Source organism: Pezoporus flaviventris, unplaced genomic scaffold, assembly GCF_033815535.1.
Source record: "Pezoporus flaviventris isolate CSIRO_AGI_PZ_B2104156 unplaced genomic scaffold, CSIRO_AGI_Pfla_v1 ptg000036l, whole genome shotgun sequence".
Classification (NCBI taxonomy): Eukaryota; Metazoa; Chordata; class Aves; order Psittaciformes; family Psittacidae; genus Pezoporus; species Pezoporus flaviventris.
The window spans coordinates 26,628,065-26,646,229 of record NW_026892584.1 but is presented as its reverse complement, the minus strand read 5'-3'; the positions used below and the strand labels follow the sequence as shown (position 1 = coordinate 26,646,229).

General features: G+C 48.9%; 1 protein-coding gene across 1 annotated transcript; it reads left to right on the top strand.

The window, feature by feature from the left end:
- TGFB3 (transforming growth factor beta 3) lies at positions 1 to 15,037 on the top strand. Its single transcript, XM_061463630.1, is given in 8 exon segments — positions 1 to 91; positions 94 to 720; positions 5,876 to 6,039; positions 7,236 to 7,365; positions 8,916 to 9,023; positions 9,847 to 10,018; positions 10,593 to 10,746; positions 13,094 to 15,037. Coding segments are annotated over 8 exon segments (1,590 nt in total). The 5' UTR covers positions 1 to 15; the 3' UTR covers positions 13,253 to 15,037.
- Positions 15,038 to 18,165: the final 3,128 nt, after the last annotated feature.

The window sequence follows — 18,165 nt, the reverse complement described above, 5'->3', positions numbered from 1 at the left end:
CCGGCGGGGGGATGAATGGTGCAGAGAGAGGGGCGGGCGCGGCGCTCCCCCCGCGGCGGCGGGGCGGTGCGGGCCGCTGACACGTGCGGCGGCGGGGCGCCCCCGGCTCCGCGGGACGCGGGGCGGTGCATGGGGAAGGAGCCCGGCGCGGCGAGGCACGGCGCCTGCCGCTTCTCCTTGCGGAGCGCTGCCAGCTCTTCTTGGAAGTCCTGAGTCGCGCACGGCGCAGTGAGTTCATGCACCTCCTCGCCAAACCTCAGCCTGCGGGATCTGGGGAGGCTGCTGCCAGCACACCGCCCGGTCCCCCGCGCCCGCTCGCCGCCGCCCGGGGGCCTCTCCCGGGGGCCCCCGCTGCCGCCCCCTCACACATGAAGATGTGCGTGCAAAGGGCTCTGGTGCTGCTCTGCCTGCTGAGCTTTGCCACTGTGAGCCTCTCGCTGTCCTCCTGCACCACCTTGGATCTGGACCACATCAAGAAAAAGAGGGTTGAAGCCATCCGGGGCCAGATCCTGAGCAAGCTGCGGCTCACCAGTCCCCCGGAGACCGTGGGGCCGGCCCATGTGCCCTACCAGATCTTGGCCCTCTATAACAGCACTCGGGAGCTGCTAGAAGAGATGGAGGAGGAGAAGGAGGAGAGCTGCTCGCAGGACAACACCGAATCCGAATACTATGCCAAAGAGATCCATAAATTTGACATGATCCAGGGCCTCCCCGAGCACAGTAAGTGCTGGGCTACCCCCGCGCTGGCCGGGGTGCCGCGCCCGCGAGGCAGCCTGCCCGGGATCCCGGCCGCGGAGGAGGGGGGGCCGAGGGGCGCCGGGCCCCCGCGGGAGGGGCCGCGTTCCCGGCGGGGCGGGAGTGCGAAGAAGGGAGAGGGCTGGGGGGGGGGGGACGACGACTTCTCCGCCTCCCCACGGGGGCAAGCGCGGACGGGGGGTGAGCGGCGCTGCCCGTGCCAGGTGGGGGACCCCCGGGGCGGCGGGCGCGGAGCACCGGCAGGACGGCGCGGGGCTGGGGGCGGGAGCTGCCCTTGCGCAGGTTGCGGGTCCGAGGGCAGCATCGGCCCAGGCCTCAGGCGGGAGCGGCGGGGCCAGCCAGTGTGTGGAGTCCGGATGTGTGCGGGGTGCGGCGGTGGGATGCAGCTTGAGTGTGGAGTGAACGCTGCGCACTGGGCTGGGAGAAGGTGCGGGTCTCATGTTTGGTGACGGGCAGGTAGACACGGACTCCTCCCTGCTGAAGCTTCAGCTCCTGCCGCAGAGATACCGGCAACTTGCTCCGTCTCTGCAGCACTTGCACTGTCCGTAGTGGTGGGGGGAGGGACACGACCAGCTGACGAGGCTGCTGACTAGAGTTACACTGTGAAGAGTGTTACTCGGGTAGTGTGAGGCTTCAGAGTGAGTAGAAGATAACGGGGATGCTGAGCAGGTGCAGAGCAGACAGTGATACCAAGGGGACCCCCAAGAGAACACAGGCACTAAGGAGACATGACAGATGTTGAGCAGGTGTGGAACAGATGATGAGCAGGCCCAGATGCGGACACTAAACAGATTCAGGTGCAAAAGCTGAGCAGATGCAGATGCAAAGACAGAGCAGACATGAACCCCAAGCAGACTGCAGATGCTGAGCACATGTAGGCAGAAGCAAACCTTTCAGTCTTTGCTTAGGGTTGGAAGATGTTGGCAGGCATGCAGTCATACCACTATCTGGGGTGTCCTCCCGTGATGTAGTGCAGTCTTGTGGACAAGATTTGAATGCTAGCAGTTCTGGGGAGGAGCTGTGACTTGATGCAGGCAGCCTCAGAATGCATTTACTCTGCCAGGTTTATGTTAATCTTGACATACGATGAACTGGAATAAGAGTTACAGTGTGGTAATGCAACAAATTTCACTTAATCTCTAGCAGACTGCACTCCATATGGTTATATGATTAGCTCTTAGCTCAGGAGACGCCAAGACCCAAGGAACAGAAGGTGCACAGAGTACAGCAGCTTACCCGTATTTCAGCATTTTTGACCTACTGAAGTGTCGTTTGGGAAATTCTAAAAATATATGGGGAAACCAAATGTCTGTGAAAAATTGCACAGCCTCACTATGAAACTCTGTGTTCTGGGGAAGGAAGCGGGGAAAGCACAGCAGCGGGAAATGAAGTCAGAGGAGTGGATTTGGATAAAGCAGAGGGGGAAGAGGAATGAAGATGTGGTGCATGACAAGGAACAGTGAGGACGGACTGTGGGCTGGGGAAGATTCCTATGGAAATGAATGAACCTGTCCCTGTAGGACACTGGGGCAAGGTGCTGAGCAGCGTGTTCAAAAGACCAAGTAGTGCTGAGGTTGAATTCCTGGGAGTGGGCAGCACAGATGCTACCACCAGAGAAAGAGGAAACTTTGAAGTTGGGTCACAGCGGGAGAGACGCGCTGCAGACAGTCTGTGGTGTCAGGAGACGCGCTCTTTTTGAAACCTGGGGAGTTTCATCGCTTGCACCACAGTTGAATCTGGCCCCGTGTCTTCAGAAGTGGCCAATGTTCAACTTTCCCATGGCTCTGTCCCTGTGCCAGATGGTGATCTCAGAGCATGCACTGAGCCAGGGGCAGCCTCCTCTGGGGGGAAGGGGAGGACTGCTCCATTGAGGGAACTGCGAGGACGAGACAGACAAGTCTGAAGCGTGTGTGCACGCACACTCACATACACACGAACTGTTCTAGCTCCAAACTATTAGTCAAGCAGCTCGCTGGCGCAGATAACTCATCCTTCTCAAAGACTTCAGTCCCAAATGTCAGGAGAGCTGAGGAACAAAAATAGCAGCATGGAGAGCCCCATCCTAGGAAGGAAGGATATTCAGGACCAGGTTCCCCATCCCTACTTTGAGCTGTTTGGTGACTTACAGAATGGGTTTCCTGCTGTGCCTATCAGGCTCATTTCCTGTATTACAGGGGACTTTCTTTCAGAGATAACTCTGTCTTGACCAGCCATTCAGTTCAAGGTCCTCCTAAAACTCATGGGGGTTCAGACCCCCTTAAGCACTGATTTGGTTAGGTTCAAATTCGGAGAGCATCTGCAGTGGTCCTTCAAATGGCTTTGCTGACCTTCCTGAGGAAAAACGGATGCCATTTTCCAAGCCAGCTTGAGCCCCAAGGCAATCAAAGCCTGGTCACTGGGGCCAAGCGTCTCTTCCCTCCAAACCTGCCACCTGCAAAGTTCCAGAAGAATCAATATTTTTTAATCCAAAGTTCCTCAGCTTTGGCATGGAACACCTTGAAGTAGCAGTGGTGTACTATAGAGTGAAGCAGTACCTGCTCACAGACAGCCTGCTCTTCCTTGACATCAAACTCTGATGGCACAGCCGTCAGCCTTCTTGGGGCTTGCCAGGAACAGCAGCTGTGTAGGATGGGCAGCACGTGGAGAAGGTGCACCTCACTGGAAGCAGTGGTAGGAAAAGGGAAGGTTCCAAACGAACCTGCTTTCTGTAATACGGTGTCCACACTAAGAGGCTACTGGTCTCATCGTTCATGCAGTCAAGAGCTCTGGGCTGTCTAGATTCCACACTAATAGCAGAGTCTGGTGGTGAGGATACATCCTGTTGTGTGAGACACAGCCTAGCATGGGTACACAGGGTCTCACAGATTCCCTGTCTCCAGGCTCGGTTACTGCTGCTGAGTGATGTTAACCGGAAGAGCCTGCAGGCTTTGCTCCATGCTGGTAGGTGGAAGGTGGGCACGTCCGGATTCCAGCGTGATTAACACACCGGAGTTGGGACTGGACCAAGTTCCCTGAAAAAAATCCCCTCGCCTTCTTTGTGTGTGCCCTCTTGCAGAAAGTACTCTGCCCCAAAGCAGTCAGCTTCCTGGGTGTGCAACCTGTATCCTGGACACTGCTGCGAGAAGCAGGCACCAACCGCACAGTGTTCACAGTGAAACACAGAATGAAACACATCTCCCCATCGCAAAGGGCTTGTTCCCAGGGTATGAAGGGAACATGAAACTTCTTAGGGAAGGCAGCTGTTACTGTTCCCACTAGGAAGGTCTACCAAGACACCGGCACCTTGCTGGTGAAGTAGGTAGGTAGAAGGCAATATGGGGACAGCAGGGAAAATACAGCAGATACAATAATCTCGTAACCACCATGGCTGCCTAACAGCCATAAATTGTAAGGATAAGCAAAAATTTATTTTGTCTCTCATCTGCACTGTGGTGTGGGACTGGATCTGCAGCCTCTGAACAGATTGTCAGATAAAGCACTACTGCTGCAAACAGATACTGGGCTAGGCTGACCACTGGTCTGATCTAGAAAGGCATTTCTGATTTAAGGCGTTACCGGCACATCCCTCATGGACAGGCAGCCAGGTATGAAATGGAAGGGCAGGCTATTAGCAGCACTATTAATAGGGTTAGGACTGCAAAACAGCTTAAGGGGGGTATTACAGCATCTACCTAAGTCTAGGATGCAGAACAGTTACCAGTGTTAGGCTTCAGCTAGGAAGCCTTTGGGCAATTAATGAGATCAGAGTTTGGGTTTTCTACTATGCTTTTCTGTGGCATAAAACTTAGAACTGGTCACAGCAGTGGAGTCCCCACGGTGGGCATCCTCACATGGCTCGGTGTACTCTTCGCACTGCAGGGTTGTTGAGCTGAGCGTGTCAGCTCATGGCTGCAGTGGGGTCTGGTCTCCTGGGACTGCTGAACATCCATCTCTTCAATAGCAGCCAGAGACTTTCCTGTATGGGAAGCTGTTCATTCAGCAGTACAGATGACAATCCCCATCCCCCAGCTCCAGTTAAAGCCCAGTGTGAGCTTTAGCTTACTGAGTAAAACTTTAGCTCCCAAAGAATATGTCTTTGTAAACTGTTAGCGTCTTGCTTGCTGCATCTGAGTTTAGCGCAAGAAAGCAACCTTCATCTTCATGGACATGACTCTGGAAGTGCATCAGTGTTGCTCGAGCCAGAACCTGGCGTGGGACATGAACCTTAGTGCTCAGGTGCTGTTTCCCCGGAGAGACAGTAGTGTTTGTGTAGAGAGGGGCCAGCTTCAGGAATCAGCTGGAAGGTTGCTTCAGTTGGGGTTTCTAGCCTATTTGTCACCAGCTGGAGCTGTGGCTGAGAACAGGGGATAGTTTTTCTTTTTTTTTTTGTTAAAAAACCAACTATCAGCTGACAGGAGCCTCATGTAGCACTGAACAACAGAGCTCATAAGAGAGGGCTGCAAACAAACCTGCATGTGGGCGTAGAGCAGGAACTGCTGTGTCTTGTCTGCAGGAAGTCTTAATGATGCTAGAGCCTTGGAAGACTAACGGAGGTCAAGAGGAGAGGAACAACAAAGATTTTTCCATGGGACCAAAATGGTCCCATTGAAGAGAAGCTTATTTTCTCTTGAAGACTCCGTTTTGGACCTCATAGCTTTTACCTGCTCTTTTCTGGGGCATCTGTGAAATGTATTTTTCTGTTCAGCGGGCATACATCGACACACAAAACATTTCCTGTTCATGTGTCCGATCTCCACAGGCCTCTCAGCACTGTTACTCTGTCCTTGAAGAACTCTGTATCTAGTACTATTCATGAATTCCTTCTCCCGGTTATGAGTTAGAACTGATTTTAAAACTCAGTTCTTTCAGGACACACTCAATAGTCACTGCCCTGAAATATCTTCCATACCTCATGCTTTGTGGACACTTGGCTGGCTTTCACTATAGGAGACAATGACAAGGTTTGTAAAACTAGAATTCAATGGCAATGGGATCACCCTGGCTTCATGTCTCCAGGATGATCAGTCATGCCATCATCCCTGATACAAATGGGCCCCACTAGCTGCAAATATTGTTTAAATGTTTGAGATCCTGCCCTATGACCTATGGTTCTCAGTCCTTCCATGTTTCTTTCTCCTAGATGAGTTGGGCATTTGTCCAAAAGGTGTCACCTCCAACGTGTTCCGTTTTAATGTGTCCTCGGCAGAGAAGAACAGCACCAACTTGTTCCGGGCCGAGTTTCGGGTGCTGCGTGTGCCCAACCTGAGTTCCAAACGCAGTGAGCAGCGCATTGAGCTGTTCCAGGTGAGTATTCTTCTCACCTTCCCTTGTGCCTGAGCCCATTGTAGGGGCTTCTTTATGCCTGCCTCAGTTGATACGTGCACGCCACAGAAGACAGGAGAGACTGCATGCCGTACCCCAGGCTGCTTCCAGCATATGCAGTGATACAGTCACCTTTCTTTCCTTTTACAGTGTGATGCTGTCCTTTCCCCACTCACATTGGCTGGCTGCTCTGGGCACTCTGGCATGGGACCCACTGCAGCTTTTGCTGCACTGAGATGGGGGTTGGAAGCGGAACCCCTCACCACTGGAGCAGTCCTGACCTTTGTGTCACATCTGCTGCGTAGGTCCCTTGGCAGTTTTGTTCCTTTGACTGTCGCAGTACAGTTGGTGCTAATCCAACGGGTGGAGCTCGCTGTCTTGTCACTGATTTACTGGAAAAATAATGCTTGTTTTCAAAGTTCCTTCAGCAGCAGCTCCTCAGGGGCACCATTCATGGCACCAGTACTTATCTGGAGATTGGTTTGAACCCATGGACTCCCCTGGCAGAATAAGGTCTGATTCAGGTTTCAAAGTGGCCTGGACCACCCAGCTAACTGGTACAGTCCCAACATCCAGGTGGTGCATTCCCTGGCACATTCCCACAGGCTAACGTCTGCCTGCTTTGCAGTAAAAGCACAGCTATAATTGCCCTATGGCTGGTAGCTTTTGAGGGCTTCCTGGAATTCAGCTTCAAAGGTCAGAGCAATTCTCCGCCAGATGACACAACTGACAAAGAGGCAATCCAGAGCTTCTCCATAGGTTCAGTGCTCTGTGCAGTGAACTTGGGGTCCTGCAGGAAGGAACACTTTGCACAGGCCGTGGCTGTTTGGAAGCAGGAAGAGATGTCAGAGGAGGGGGAGAGGCCTCCAAACCTGATCAACACGGGTGTGGTTTGATAGGAGTTGAAGAGCGTAGGACACATGAAAACACCACAGTGTAGGACTCAGTAGGCGTGCTGGGCCTGTGGCAAGATGCTGTATTGCCCACTGCTGGGCAACTCTGGAGTCCAGATTGGTTCTGAAGTATGGCCTCTCACCTGTGCCAGTGTATTCCTGGTGTCTCATTTGTCAGGACCAATCTTCTGAATTAGGTTTTAGCAAGCTGTGGAAAAACTAAAGACCCAAGGCTGTACCTTCCATATGCGCGACACTGGCTGATTACCACTCCTTTTCACGCAGATCCTTCGGCCGGATGAGCACATAGCAAAGCAGCGCTACCTCAGTGGCAGAAATGTACAGACACGGGGCTCCCCTGAGTGGCTGTCCTTCGATGTCACCGAGACTGTGCGTGAGTGGCTTCTGCACAGAGGTAGGGGTCTTAGCTGGACCGTTTGTTAAGACATCCATAGAAATGTGGATCAGCATTGACAGGAATATTGCTCTGCTCCCCCTTCTGCAGGAGCTTGGTTCACATAGAAAGCAGCTCCTTTCAGTCTGAGAATAAACCTTCCCCAGAGAGCCACCTCAGTGCGTGATGTTTGCTAGATTACCGACTCTGTCCTGGAGTCCCCACTGTGTGGCCCTGTGGGCTGAGTCAGAATGAGGATTCATCCTCTGGAGGAGGAAATTGTTTTCACCGAGACGTGCTGGAACTTCTTTTTGTTCTTCAGTTCTAAGCCCAGAGGGGACCCCTCTGCTTGTCTAAACTATGATCTGTAATACATAAAAAATTAGACTTGCTCTGGTTTAATTTTCATGTGGAATAAAGCAAATCTAATAGGGAAAAAAAGGGCAAGAATCCCAGTTTCTTTAGCTGTTTACAGCTAGTCACATATAAAGGTGAGGAAATACCAGAGCCCGACACACCTAGACAGATGGAGATTTTAGCACTGCAGAGAACATACCTCTAACACCACTGGGCAGCCCAACAGATACTTACAGGGTAGCTCCCCCCAAGAACACTGACCCCATTTACAGCTGGAGCTTAGGCACCATGACTCACAGCTGGACTGGCCTTGCAGATAGAAGCGAGGTGCCACTGCAAACTGGAATGCAGGTGCTGGCAAGCAGCTGCTCCCTGGAAGGGTAAGATGTGAGCTTGTAAGCTCCTCCTTTTTCAAGCAATCTAAGTTGTGTCCCAATGGCTAGAGTTCAGGGCTGGAACTGCAGTGAGCTCTGGGCAGGCACGCTAGCTGACAAGACATCACAGAGTGTACAGTGCTTGAGAAAAAAGGTGCTAGGCACCTCGTCAATGCCCTGGGGAGCCAGATGTTTTAATTCATGGCACAACATAAAAAAAGAAGCTTTCATAAGAGTCTTATGTTCCCTTAGTCAGGCCCACACAGCATGACTGATCCAGGAAGTTATTATGAAAATAGACTTGCCTCTGGAAAGTGTGTGTGACTTAGACCGCTAGCAGTTCAACAAAACAGGAGGCTGCAGCTGCTGAAAGAATGCTTCCAGTGAAATTACTTGTCCATATCCAACCCGCTCATTTTCACATCTCCTTCAGACACTAAGCAGAAGCCAGAGAGTACAGGTACTGAGGATGGCAAAACTGCTTTAACACAGACACTGCAAGCCAGCTCTTCAAAATACTTGTGTTCCAATGGAACTCCTTGAAGCTCACAAATGCTTTTGGATGCTAAATTGCCTAAAAAACATAACCAGGAGGACCCTTCTCACCTGTGCAGGAAACTCCCTTTAGCAAGTGCAAGGCTTTTTACACAGGTAAAGCCACAAGATTCTTCTTCCCTTTCCAAGGCAGCTTCTGTCCCCAACTCTTGATAGCATCCTTGAATTTGAGATTGATCTGCAGTCTAGGAGTTACCACAGTAAATGTCCTCAGTGAAACTTCCCTGTGCCAGGAGCTGTCACAGCGGTGGAAGACTGTTTCTCATGGAGTCGTCTTCTTTGCAGAGTCCAACCTTGGCCTGGAAATCAGCATACACTGTCCTTGCCACACTTTTCAGCCCAATGGGGACATCTTGGAGAATTTGCACGAAGTCTTGGAGATCAAGTTCAAAGGTGATAAAGAGCTGGGTTACGAGAGGCTTCTGGGGAAGGGAAAGCCTGGAGTATCTAAACTGAAAAACAATGTCTCGCTTCGCATATTTGAGCATTATACATTGCATAACTTTTGTCTTCAGGCATACACATCAGGGTTTGCATGTTGGGTATGTATGTATGGGTACACCTATTTTGTACATAGGCTAGAAATGGAAGAAAGTAAGTGCAGGCTGGGTAGGTTTGCAGGAGTGTCTGCAGAAAGGAGTAATTTTGTATTTCAACATCTCTCCAGGAAGTGCAGCTTGATGCCTTCTCAGATTTCTATGGAGGCTCTGCTTTCCAGTGAGGGTGACAGAAACACAAGGAAGTCAGGCATCCTTTGTGAGGTGGCCCAGAAAGTCAGTGGCTTGGATGGCCTAAGAACTAGCAGCCTCCTGGCTTGCAGCCCTGGGCTGCAGCCACTGGCCCCCACAGGCTCCATTTCTGAGGCTGTTCTGCAGTGCCAATGATCTGACATCTTCTTTAAACCATTCATCTTCCTGCCTGTCCTGGGACTGAAGCCAGGAGTGAGTGGGATGGATTAATGGCCCCACCATGAGTTTGCAAATGGTAAAACAGGTGGCCCATAAGTCTCTATTTAAGGCCTGCAGCAGTCAGATTCACCAGGACTAAAGGGGTCCCTGTGAGGGAAAAAGTTCCCAGAGTGAGTGGACGTGATGCCTGAATCCCTTTCAGTCTGGTTTAAGGGCAGGCATGAGAATGTTAAATGCACTGAAAAGTCTTGTTGCAGCCTCCACTTCCACACTGATTTCTTCTTTGTGGATCCTCTTTTCCTCTGAAGGCATTGACAGTGAGGACGACTATGGCCGTGGGGACTTGGGGCGCCTGAAGAAGCAGAAAGACTTGCATAATCCCCACCTCATCTTGATGATGCTACCCCCACATCGGCTGGAGAGCCCAGGACTGGGAGGCCAGAGAAAGAAACGGGCCTTGGATACCAACTACTGTTTCCAGTAAGTGAAAATCCTGCCTGGAGTGATGAGGTCCCTCCCATGCCTGAGGTGGGGAAGCCTGGCGAGACTTCATGCCACTGGGAAAGGCAGAGGACTGCAAAGGGGTTGTGGGTCACCATGGAGCCACAGGGGCCACATGAGGAGCACAGCTCAGCCAGCTGCTTCTTGTGGTATCCAAGAAGGGGATGCTGGCCAGCACAGCAGTTGCTTTGTGCTTCTGGCTGAGCCACTGGATTGAAGTAAACTTGCAAGTGGTTTCCTGGAGCACATCTTGGGCAGGGACCCATGGCAGCACCCTGCTAGCTCCAGGTGCCGGAGAGCAGCCAGGTGCTGCTGTGGGCAAGTGGGGTGCTGCTTCCCTGGGCCAGTGGTCAAGCTGCCTGCCAGCAGGCATGAACAGTGCCAGGCTGCTGAGCTGCCCGCCACTGCTTGCCTGTGCTGCTGCTCTGCAGGTGGTGGAGGCAAACACTACATCCCACTGGGCACTGCTGGTAGTTCTGCTCAAGAAGCCACATCATACAGTCGCATATAAAGCCTCTCTTTAGATTCACTATGTTTTAATACTGTGTTTCAGGAACCTGGAGGAGAACTGCTGTGTACGTTCTCTGTACATCGACTTCCGACAGGACCTTGGCTGGAAATGGGTCCACGAGCCTAAGGGCTACTTTGCTAACTTTTGTTCAGGCCCTTGTCCATACCTTCGCAGCGCAGACACCACTCACAGCACGGTACATCCTGTCAGGATTTGTGGCTCTAATTCCCCCTATCTCCCCAGGTGATCAACACCTGGTCTTTTCAAAGCAGCAAAAGCAGTTTGGATCAATACTTGTAAAAAACTGGCCAAGGAAACTGCAGAAGAGCCTAGGTGGTTCAGCAGGGAAAATGTGCTTCCTTTGGAATCAATACTGAGTCATTGGTTCCAGCCAAATGTTGAGGAGGAGGATGCTGTCTCTTGGATAAGATGTGAAATAGCGACTGATGGTTTTAGGGTACTTACTTGGTAATGGCCAGAGTATCAACTGAATTGTTCACAGCAAACATCAACTCTGGTAATTAACTTCTGCCTAAATTTCTCCTGGAGTTTGCACGGGAGAGAGGATTTTTCTACACTCTGTGACAGGTTGTCATGCAAAACTGTTGTGCCATGGCACACAGCTGCCATCTGCCACCACAGGGGCAGCTGTAGCCTGAAAGTGAAGGGAAATCTGTGTCCATGTCCAAAAGTGAACATATCTACGCCTTAAGCTCTCCTTTCTGCACAGGCAGCTGAAAAAAATCTCATCTGACCTATGGCAGGGTGAAACCTACTAGGCAGTGAGATTCAAGGGTAAAACCTGGCAGAAAGCAAATGTCCTTAGGTAACCTAGGCATAACTGTTTAACATGAGTACACTAGGCAGTCTTTGAGAAGAACACTACCTGAGCCTGGCTACTGTCTGCAGTGGAAGAAAATAAAAGCAATAGAAAAGCACAGACGTGGGAGAAGTACCATGGGGAGAAGACAGACTAAGGAGCAGACAGTCCATTGCTGAGGCAAGAAAAGCCAGAGGAAAAACCTGTGCTGTCCACAGAAGGGAAAAGGCAGCAATCCAGACAATGCAGCAGCTCACTAGCAACTTAGCTTCAGGATTCACTAAAAAAGGTACTAGAAAAAGTAGATTCAGCTGAAGAACAGATAACTGGATGATACTGCAGAAAGGATGCTGACATTTTCTTGAAAGTTTGCACAGCAGCAAGGCTCACTGGAACTCAAGGACTGTCTCAGCGGGAACAATATATGGGAATGAAGGAGTGAACAGATGCTGGGTATTAAAGCACAAGACCAAGCAGGGGAATGAACAGCTTAGAAAGGGTAATGGGCATGTAGCTTTACCATCTGGTTGTCCTGAGAAGCTCTCTACTAGATAATTGGACTGAATCGGTGTGAGAGAAAGGAGATTTTAGAATGTTCCTAATGTTCTTTCCTTTCTTGAGCAAGAAAGGAAACGATCAAGCGTTAAGGTCAGCTGAATGATCCAAGAAACCTTTAGAACAATATAGCTGCTGACAGCTTGCTGGCACCACTTAGGAAAAACATGGTGAAAAGATTTCTCACCACTCTTTAACCTACTGTCTGTTGGGTAGAGCGGCCCCAGAGCATGTGGTACCCCTGTAGTACAGCCAGGGGTGCTTTGCTCAGCATCCCAGATTGCTGCTCCCAGAATGACTGTGATTACATGGATCTGGATGATAGAACAGAATGTTTCCTTAACATTTCTTATCCCCAAAGATAAAGTAGTTAAAAAGACAGTGTACCAGACCCTGTCGTTTATACCAGATAGGCACTAATGAGACCACAGTAGTGCAGGTGAGATTATGTTTTGGCCCCACAACCCAAGAAATTGCCTACTGCTGAGAAGTAGCCACTTCTGGCAAGAAACATGGCAACTGTTCTGTAGTGGTTACATGGCTGAAGTGTACAATCATCTGTGGGTTAGGGCCAGCTGGGAGGAGGAATCCAGTGAGGTCCCATGGGACACTCTCCTGGCTCCAGCTTTATAGTGTAGTGACTCGGAGAATGGAGTGGAGGAATAAAGCATCAGACAGTTCAAAGCTGTGTAGGAACTGAAGATACACAAGAGGATTGGCATCCATGCAGTGATATCTAGAGATGTTGGTTGAAATAAGCAGTATTGATGTTCTTTCTTATGGTTTCTTTAACAGAGCCCAAGACAACATGGCTCCAGGCTGGTTACACCCAGCCTTGTTAAAAGCAAAAATTGTGACACTATTCACCATGCTAAGTTAGAGATGAAAGGAGACAATACTTACACTTCTTCAACCCTTAAGGATCAGCCACAGAACAAGGCTATTACAATTAAAAAATGTCTTAAGAGTCAGGCCAGGGCAAGTGAGACCCTTTAGAGGCAGACCATAATCAGGAAGTATTGAGGAGGGGAGTACTGGTTGTCTGAGGGAAATACCCTCTGATGAGTGTAGTCCAAACACCTAGAGACCTCTTGGCTTTGCTTCCTATCTTCAACCAGCTTAAATGTATTCCTAACTTTGTCTCACCGCATTTACTTTGTTTCTGCAGGTGCTGGGCTTATACAATACGCTGAACCCTGAGGCATCAGCTTCTCCTTGCTGTGTTCCCCAGGACCTGGAGCCACTCACCATCTTGTACTACGTTGGGAGGACCCCCAAGGTGGAGCAGCTCTCCAACATGGTGGTGAAATCCTGCAAGTGCAGCTGAAAGGCACTCTGGCCCCCCCAAAGCCAAGAGAGAAACTGTCAGCACCCACTCTCCTGCACCCAGGCTAACACAAAAGGAACTGTGTGGGTCAGAGACTACACATGCTGAGGGTTGAGTGCCAAACCCTGTGGCTTAGGGTCTGGCAGCCCTTAGGGATCTCTTCTGGAACATTTCTTGATCTTGTTGGCGATGTCATGTTCCTTCTGGGAATTACTTTGGTGATACAAAGGCCACACTCTCCAAAGTGGCTGGACAGTTTGTGCAGAAGAGGAGGATTTGGGTGCTGGGTGGTTGAGCAGGGAAAGCGTGGGAATGAGAAAGAGCAGGTGCATGGGGAAATGGAAACGGGGATATGTTTTCTGTTCTAGCTTTAGCGACAGTAGGGCCTCAGCCCTCCCCAATGGCCTGAAGATTTGAGGGTTTCCTTTGTAGGAGGAAACCCTGAAAGTTTCTTCAGGGAAAGAAAATGCACCAAGAAGGGAAGCTGCTGAGAGAAAAAATGCTCAGAAATAACACTTAGACTTTTCTTCCTCAGAGCTGTGATCCAGGAGTCCTGCAACTGAAACTCTCTGCCTGTCAGACTTGTAAGTTCAGTTTCAGATCCTGGCTATTGGTCTTTAAAAGCAAACTGTAGCTCCCAGCCAGCCTGCTGAGGGTGGGCAAATACAAAGAAAGAGGGTGCTGAGACCATTTTCAGAGGGACTGATGCCTCCATTCAGCTCTTTTCCCCTTCCTGGAGTTTCTGCGAAATGGTTTCTGGGTCAGGGCAGGAGCAATGTCTGTGGGTACCTGAATACTGGGCCTGAGGACTGTTACACCCCTTGTCTGTTGTGGTTTGTGAGCTGCTTTGGAGCATTCTGCATGATGACCTGAACATGGCCCAGGCCCCACCTGCCAAGACTTTAAAAATAGTAATCTCAAAAACATTGTAAAAAACAAATACTGGGGGTGGGGGTGGGGAAGATGCTCTTTTTTTCACAAGCAAGTTGTTTGTTGGAGGGTTAGATGGTTTGCTGTATTTAAACTGCTACTGCTGTGGCATACTCACTCGGTCTAAAAATCTTTCCCCTGTCCAAAATGTCTCTTCAAAGGAACAGACAGAATTTAGGTCAGCCAGAAAGACCCAGAATGGCAATTCCTTGGTACCCTCAAACTGTGCCTGGTGTCTTTGTGCCCTGTGTCGCCCTAGTCCTTCAGACATGTACACATCACCTCTGGCATCTCATTTTGAGAGATTCATATAAAGCTCCCTTCAAACATAAAACACTTCCAACAATACTGTTTAAAAACCAGGGCAGTGTAGCCGCCACAGCTGACAAATGTCTTATGTCCATTTGCATATATATGTGGTCTGCCAGTACAGACTTGTACACACAGGTAAAAACCTCCTGATTTACCATGAACGTTGGAGATGCTCATAAAAAGCTCAGAGTTGCCCAGGCAAGAAATCAATTCACTGTTCTAAAAAGTATGGGCTTTTTCAGCCATAGATACTCTCAAAGGTAAAAGTACCAGTGCTTGAATGCCACATGAGACTCAGAAGGTTGCCTCTTAAGACTGTCCAAACCATGACTACTTAAAGTCATGTTGTAGAGACCACAGAGGTTCCTCCTGGTCCCCTCCCAATTCCTGGTCCTAATCATCGCCTGTGCCTAGGGCCCTCCATAGTCAGATCAGAATTCAGCTTTTCCATCAAGCCCTTCACAACAGTGGCCGCTTCCATATACCTCACATCAGGCTGCCATAACATGTAATCTCAAACATCTCAATAAACTGTAAACAACCCTTCCTGTACCATCACCAGTTGGCTAGAGGTTAGCAAGGGTGGGTCTGTGGAGGGAGCCCACCAACCTGTGTGATGTTTTGGCTGGGGCACACATGCTCTGATAGAGGCACTCCTTAATGCTTAGCTTTATCCCTTTCATTTCTCTGGGCTTCCTTGATCTGTCATCAGTGTGATCACGAAGGCACAGCTCTGATTGGTTCTTCAGCACTACTGTGCCCTGTACAGTTCTCTATGCCCATGCTTCCCTGCGGTCTGCCCAAGGAGAGAGTAAATATATATGGTACGACTACACTACCATGCAGACAGGCCAGAAATTTAGTGGCTGCAATGCAGAGTGAGGGGGAAATCCAGATACCAACTGGTGTAGGAATTCTCTAATCTCCTTTTAGCAGCAGCCCTTGAGAAGGTTTTGGTTTACAAGCTGCAATCTGTTCTTTGGTCATTGTTCCTCCTGGGCTGCCTTTGCTGCCCTCTGAAGGGCAAGTAAAGGGGGAAAAAAAATCCAAAACCAAGGAGAGGGAGCTGCAAAGGGCTGAGCTAGAACACTTGCACAGCTCACGGTCCTATGTGGCACTTGGAGCATGTCAGAACCACCCACGGATTAACCCTGGCAAGCCCCTTGAGATGGGTCTGTCTTACAGCCCATGTTCACTGCTGCTCCTCAATGACAGGGAGGGGTGGCAGAAGGACCAAGCCGTTCATCTCCTTGGAAAGGAAGCAAAATGGCAATGGATAATCAGGAAAGAAGAGTCTTGGGGTGTCCAACCCGGAAGGACACAGGTAATGTCATGGGTACAGTAATCCTTCAAGTTAAACATTTCAGTTTCTGCTTTTCTGTCCAGCCTTCCATTTCCCTAGCAACCTTTGAGAATTACATTTGTGAGGCAGGATCTGAGTTAATTTTCATACAGTTAAAATAGCTTTTCACAAGGTGGTGTAGCTGTAACTCAGCAACATACTATGCTATCTACACGGTGTTAGTAACAGATTGAATACACTTCTGGGCACAGGCTTACCAAAAGGGTTCAGGGCACTTGTGTGAGAAGGCAGATGGGAGTTCTCTATATGCTGTTACTAGCTGGCAAATTGAGGAAGACAGTGGGAAAAAGTGAGATCTTCACTGCCAACACTGAATACAGCTCCCAACAGTTCCCTTTTGTTGTTTGCAGGGACAAACAAAAGCTGATTAAAACAATCCCGGCACACTTTCTGTCTCTAACAAAGATCAATGGTTAGAAAGAGTGAAAAAAGCCCTATTCTGCACTGCCACAAGGCACATCCTAAACAGATATCAACGGACCATCTGTGTAGTCCCTGCTTCTCTGAGGCATCCTCTGTTACAGCATGCAAGAGGCCTAGACCAGAATACTGTTTTTCAGACTCTAGTGCACTGTAGAGCTCTGCAAGAAACATTGCTTCAGTAGTAGAGGAATGTACACTGATATTTTGGCAAAGAATAGTCTTCACGGACTAAGTGAGTCTTTGTTCCCTGGTCTTTGGGTTGGACAGTCTCTAGCTATCTCACTGCACTTAACAAAAAGCAGTGGCTCACCCCCATGAGCACTGCAGTGAACTGGGATATACTGCATTGTGTTTCATCTTTCTATAACCAATAGACATCAATACACACAGTAAACAGGATGGACCATGTCCAAAAGTAATAAAAGGTACAAAAGACAAACATACCTGTCCACTCCCCTGGCAACATCATAGCTGTTCTGCTCTGTCCTACAATGTCTCACATCTCCTTGTTGTAGCAACCAAGTTTCCATTCTTAGTTCACAGATCCTTATCTTTCTATCCTGCTCTGAAGCTTTGCTGCTCTGAAGATGAAGGCAGAAATACTGGAGGTCTCCAGGCTCAGACTGCTTTGTACATGAAATCACTATAGCCATCCCATAAGAGGATACATTGCAATGTCTTATGAGACAGATGTCTTCAATATGGTCAGAGGTCCAATGCAGGGCATGATCAGTACCACAGGGTGAGCAGGATGCAGTTCTAGGGCCAGCTCCGTTGTGAAGAAAAGGTTTCTTACACAGAAGTGTTTCTAGTAGAAGGCAAACATGAACTCTATAGTACTGGGTTGTCTTCTCTTAATACATACATTCCTCTACTACTGAGTTGATTTGAAGGCAATGAAATCAATCAAGTAAATAGTTTTCAACACATATGGAGCCAACAGTGTGATATCTACACACTTGCAAAACTATACTGATTTGTGGCAGTGCAAAATAGTATGTATATATTGCAAAATGTATGTATAATATGGGCTGCCTAAAACCTATATTAAATGCAGTTTAGAGTAACAGCAGCAATTTGGATATAGTGCAAATTTTCTATGCTTTCTCATTCTTTAACATCTCTTAATTTTTTTTTACATAAAAAGTCACTAGAATATATTGGTCAAAAGGTGTATAAAATTAGTAACTAACATGCATACTAACATGGTGTTTAGTAAAATAACATCAGGACTTTAGGTCTGCTTTACCAATATTATCTTTTTCTATGTAGTGAAGTAATTTAAGCCCTGATTCATTTTTGATGCAGCTCTAGAAGTGACAGATGGAAGCAACTACGCTCAGTGTCTTTTATCCTCTCTTTAAGAGAGACTTCAGATGCCCTGTACAAATGCAAGATCCTTTATCATGCAACAAGTCAACACAGAAGAGATGAGACAGTTTCTCATAGATTGTCTTAGAAATGCATTCAGATACATCAACAAGAAATACAGCAAATGAAAATGCCTGATTAATAGTTGCCATTCTCTTACTTCTCTAAATGACAGTAATGCATTTGAGAAGCCATTTATGCCCATAAAAACCAATATGGTACTGTACTTTTGTTGTCACAGTGTGCTTCCAGGGAAGACTCATTTCAAAAATTACAGACCTCAGTTACCCAGCTTCTTTAGAACATCCTTACATAGGGCTAGGTTGCATAGGGAAGATGGCAGAGATAGTCTGAAGGCATTCAACTAAGTAGCTGTGCCTTTTCAAGTACTGGGCTGTGATTTGATGGAAAATACACTTAGGGATAAGGACTTTTACATCTAGTACAGAATAGAGGTTTCTTTACAGCTGTGGTTTGCAGCACACCCTCTCTCCCCCATTATTGGTTTCCCACA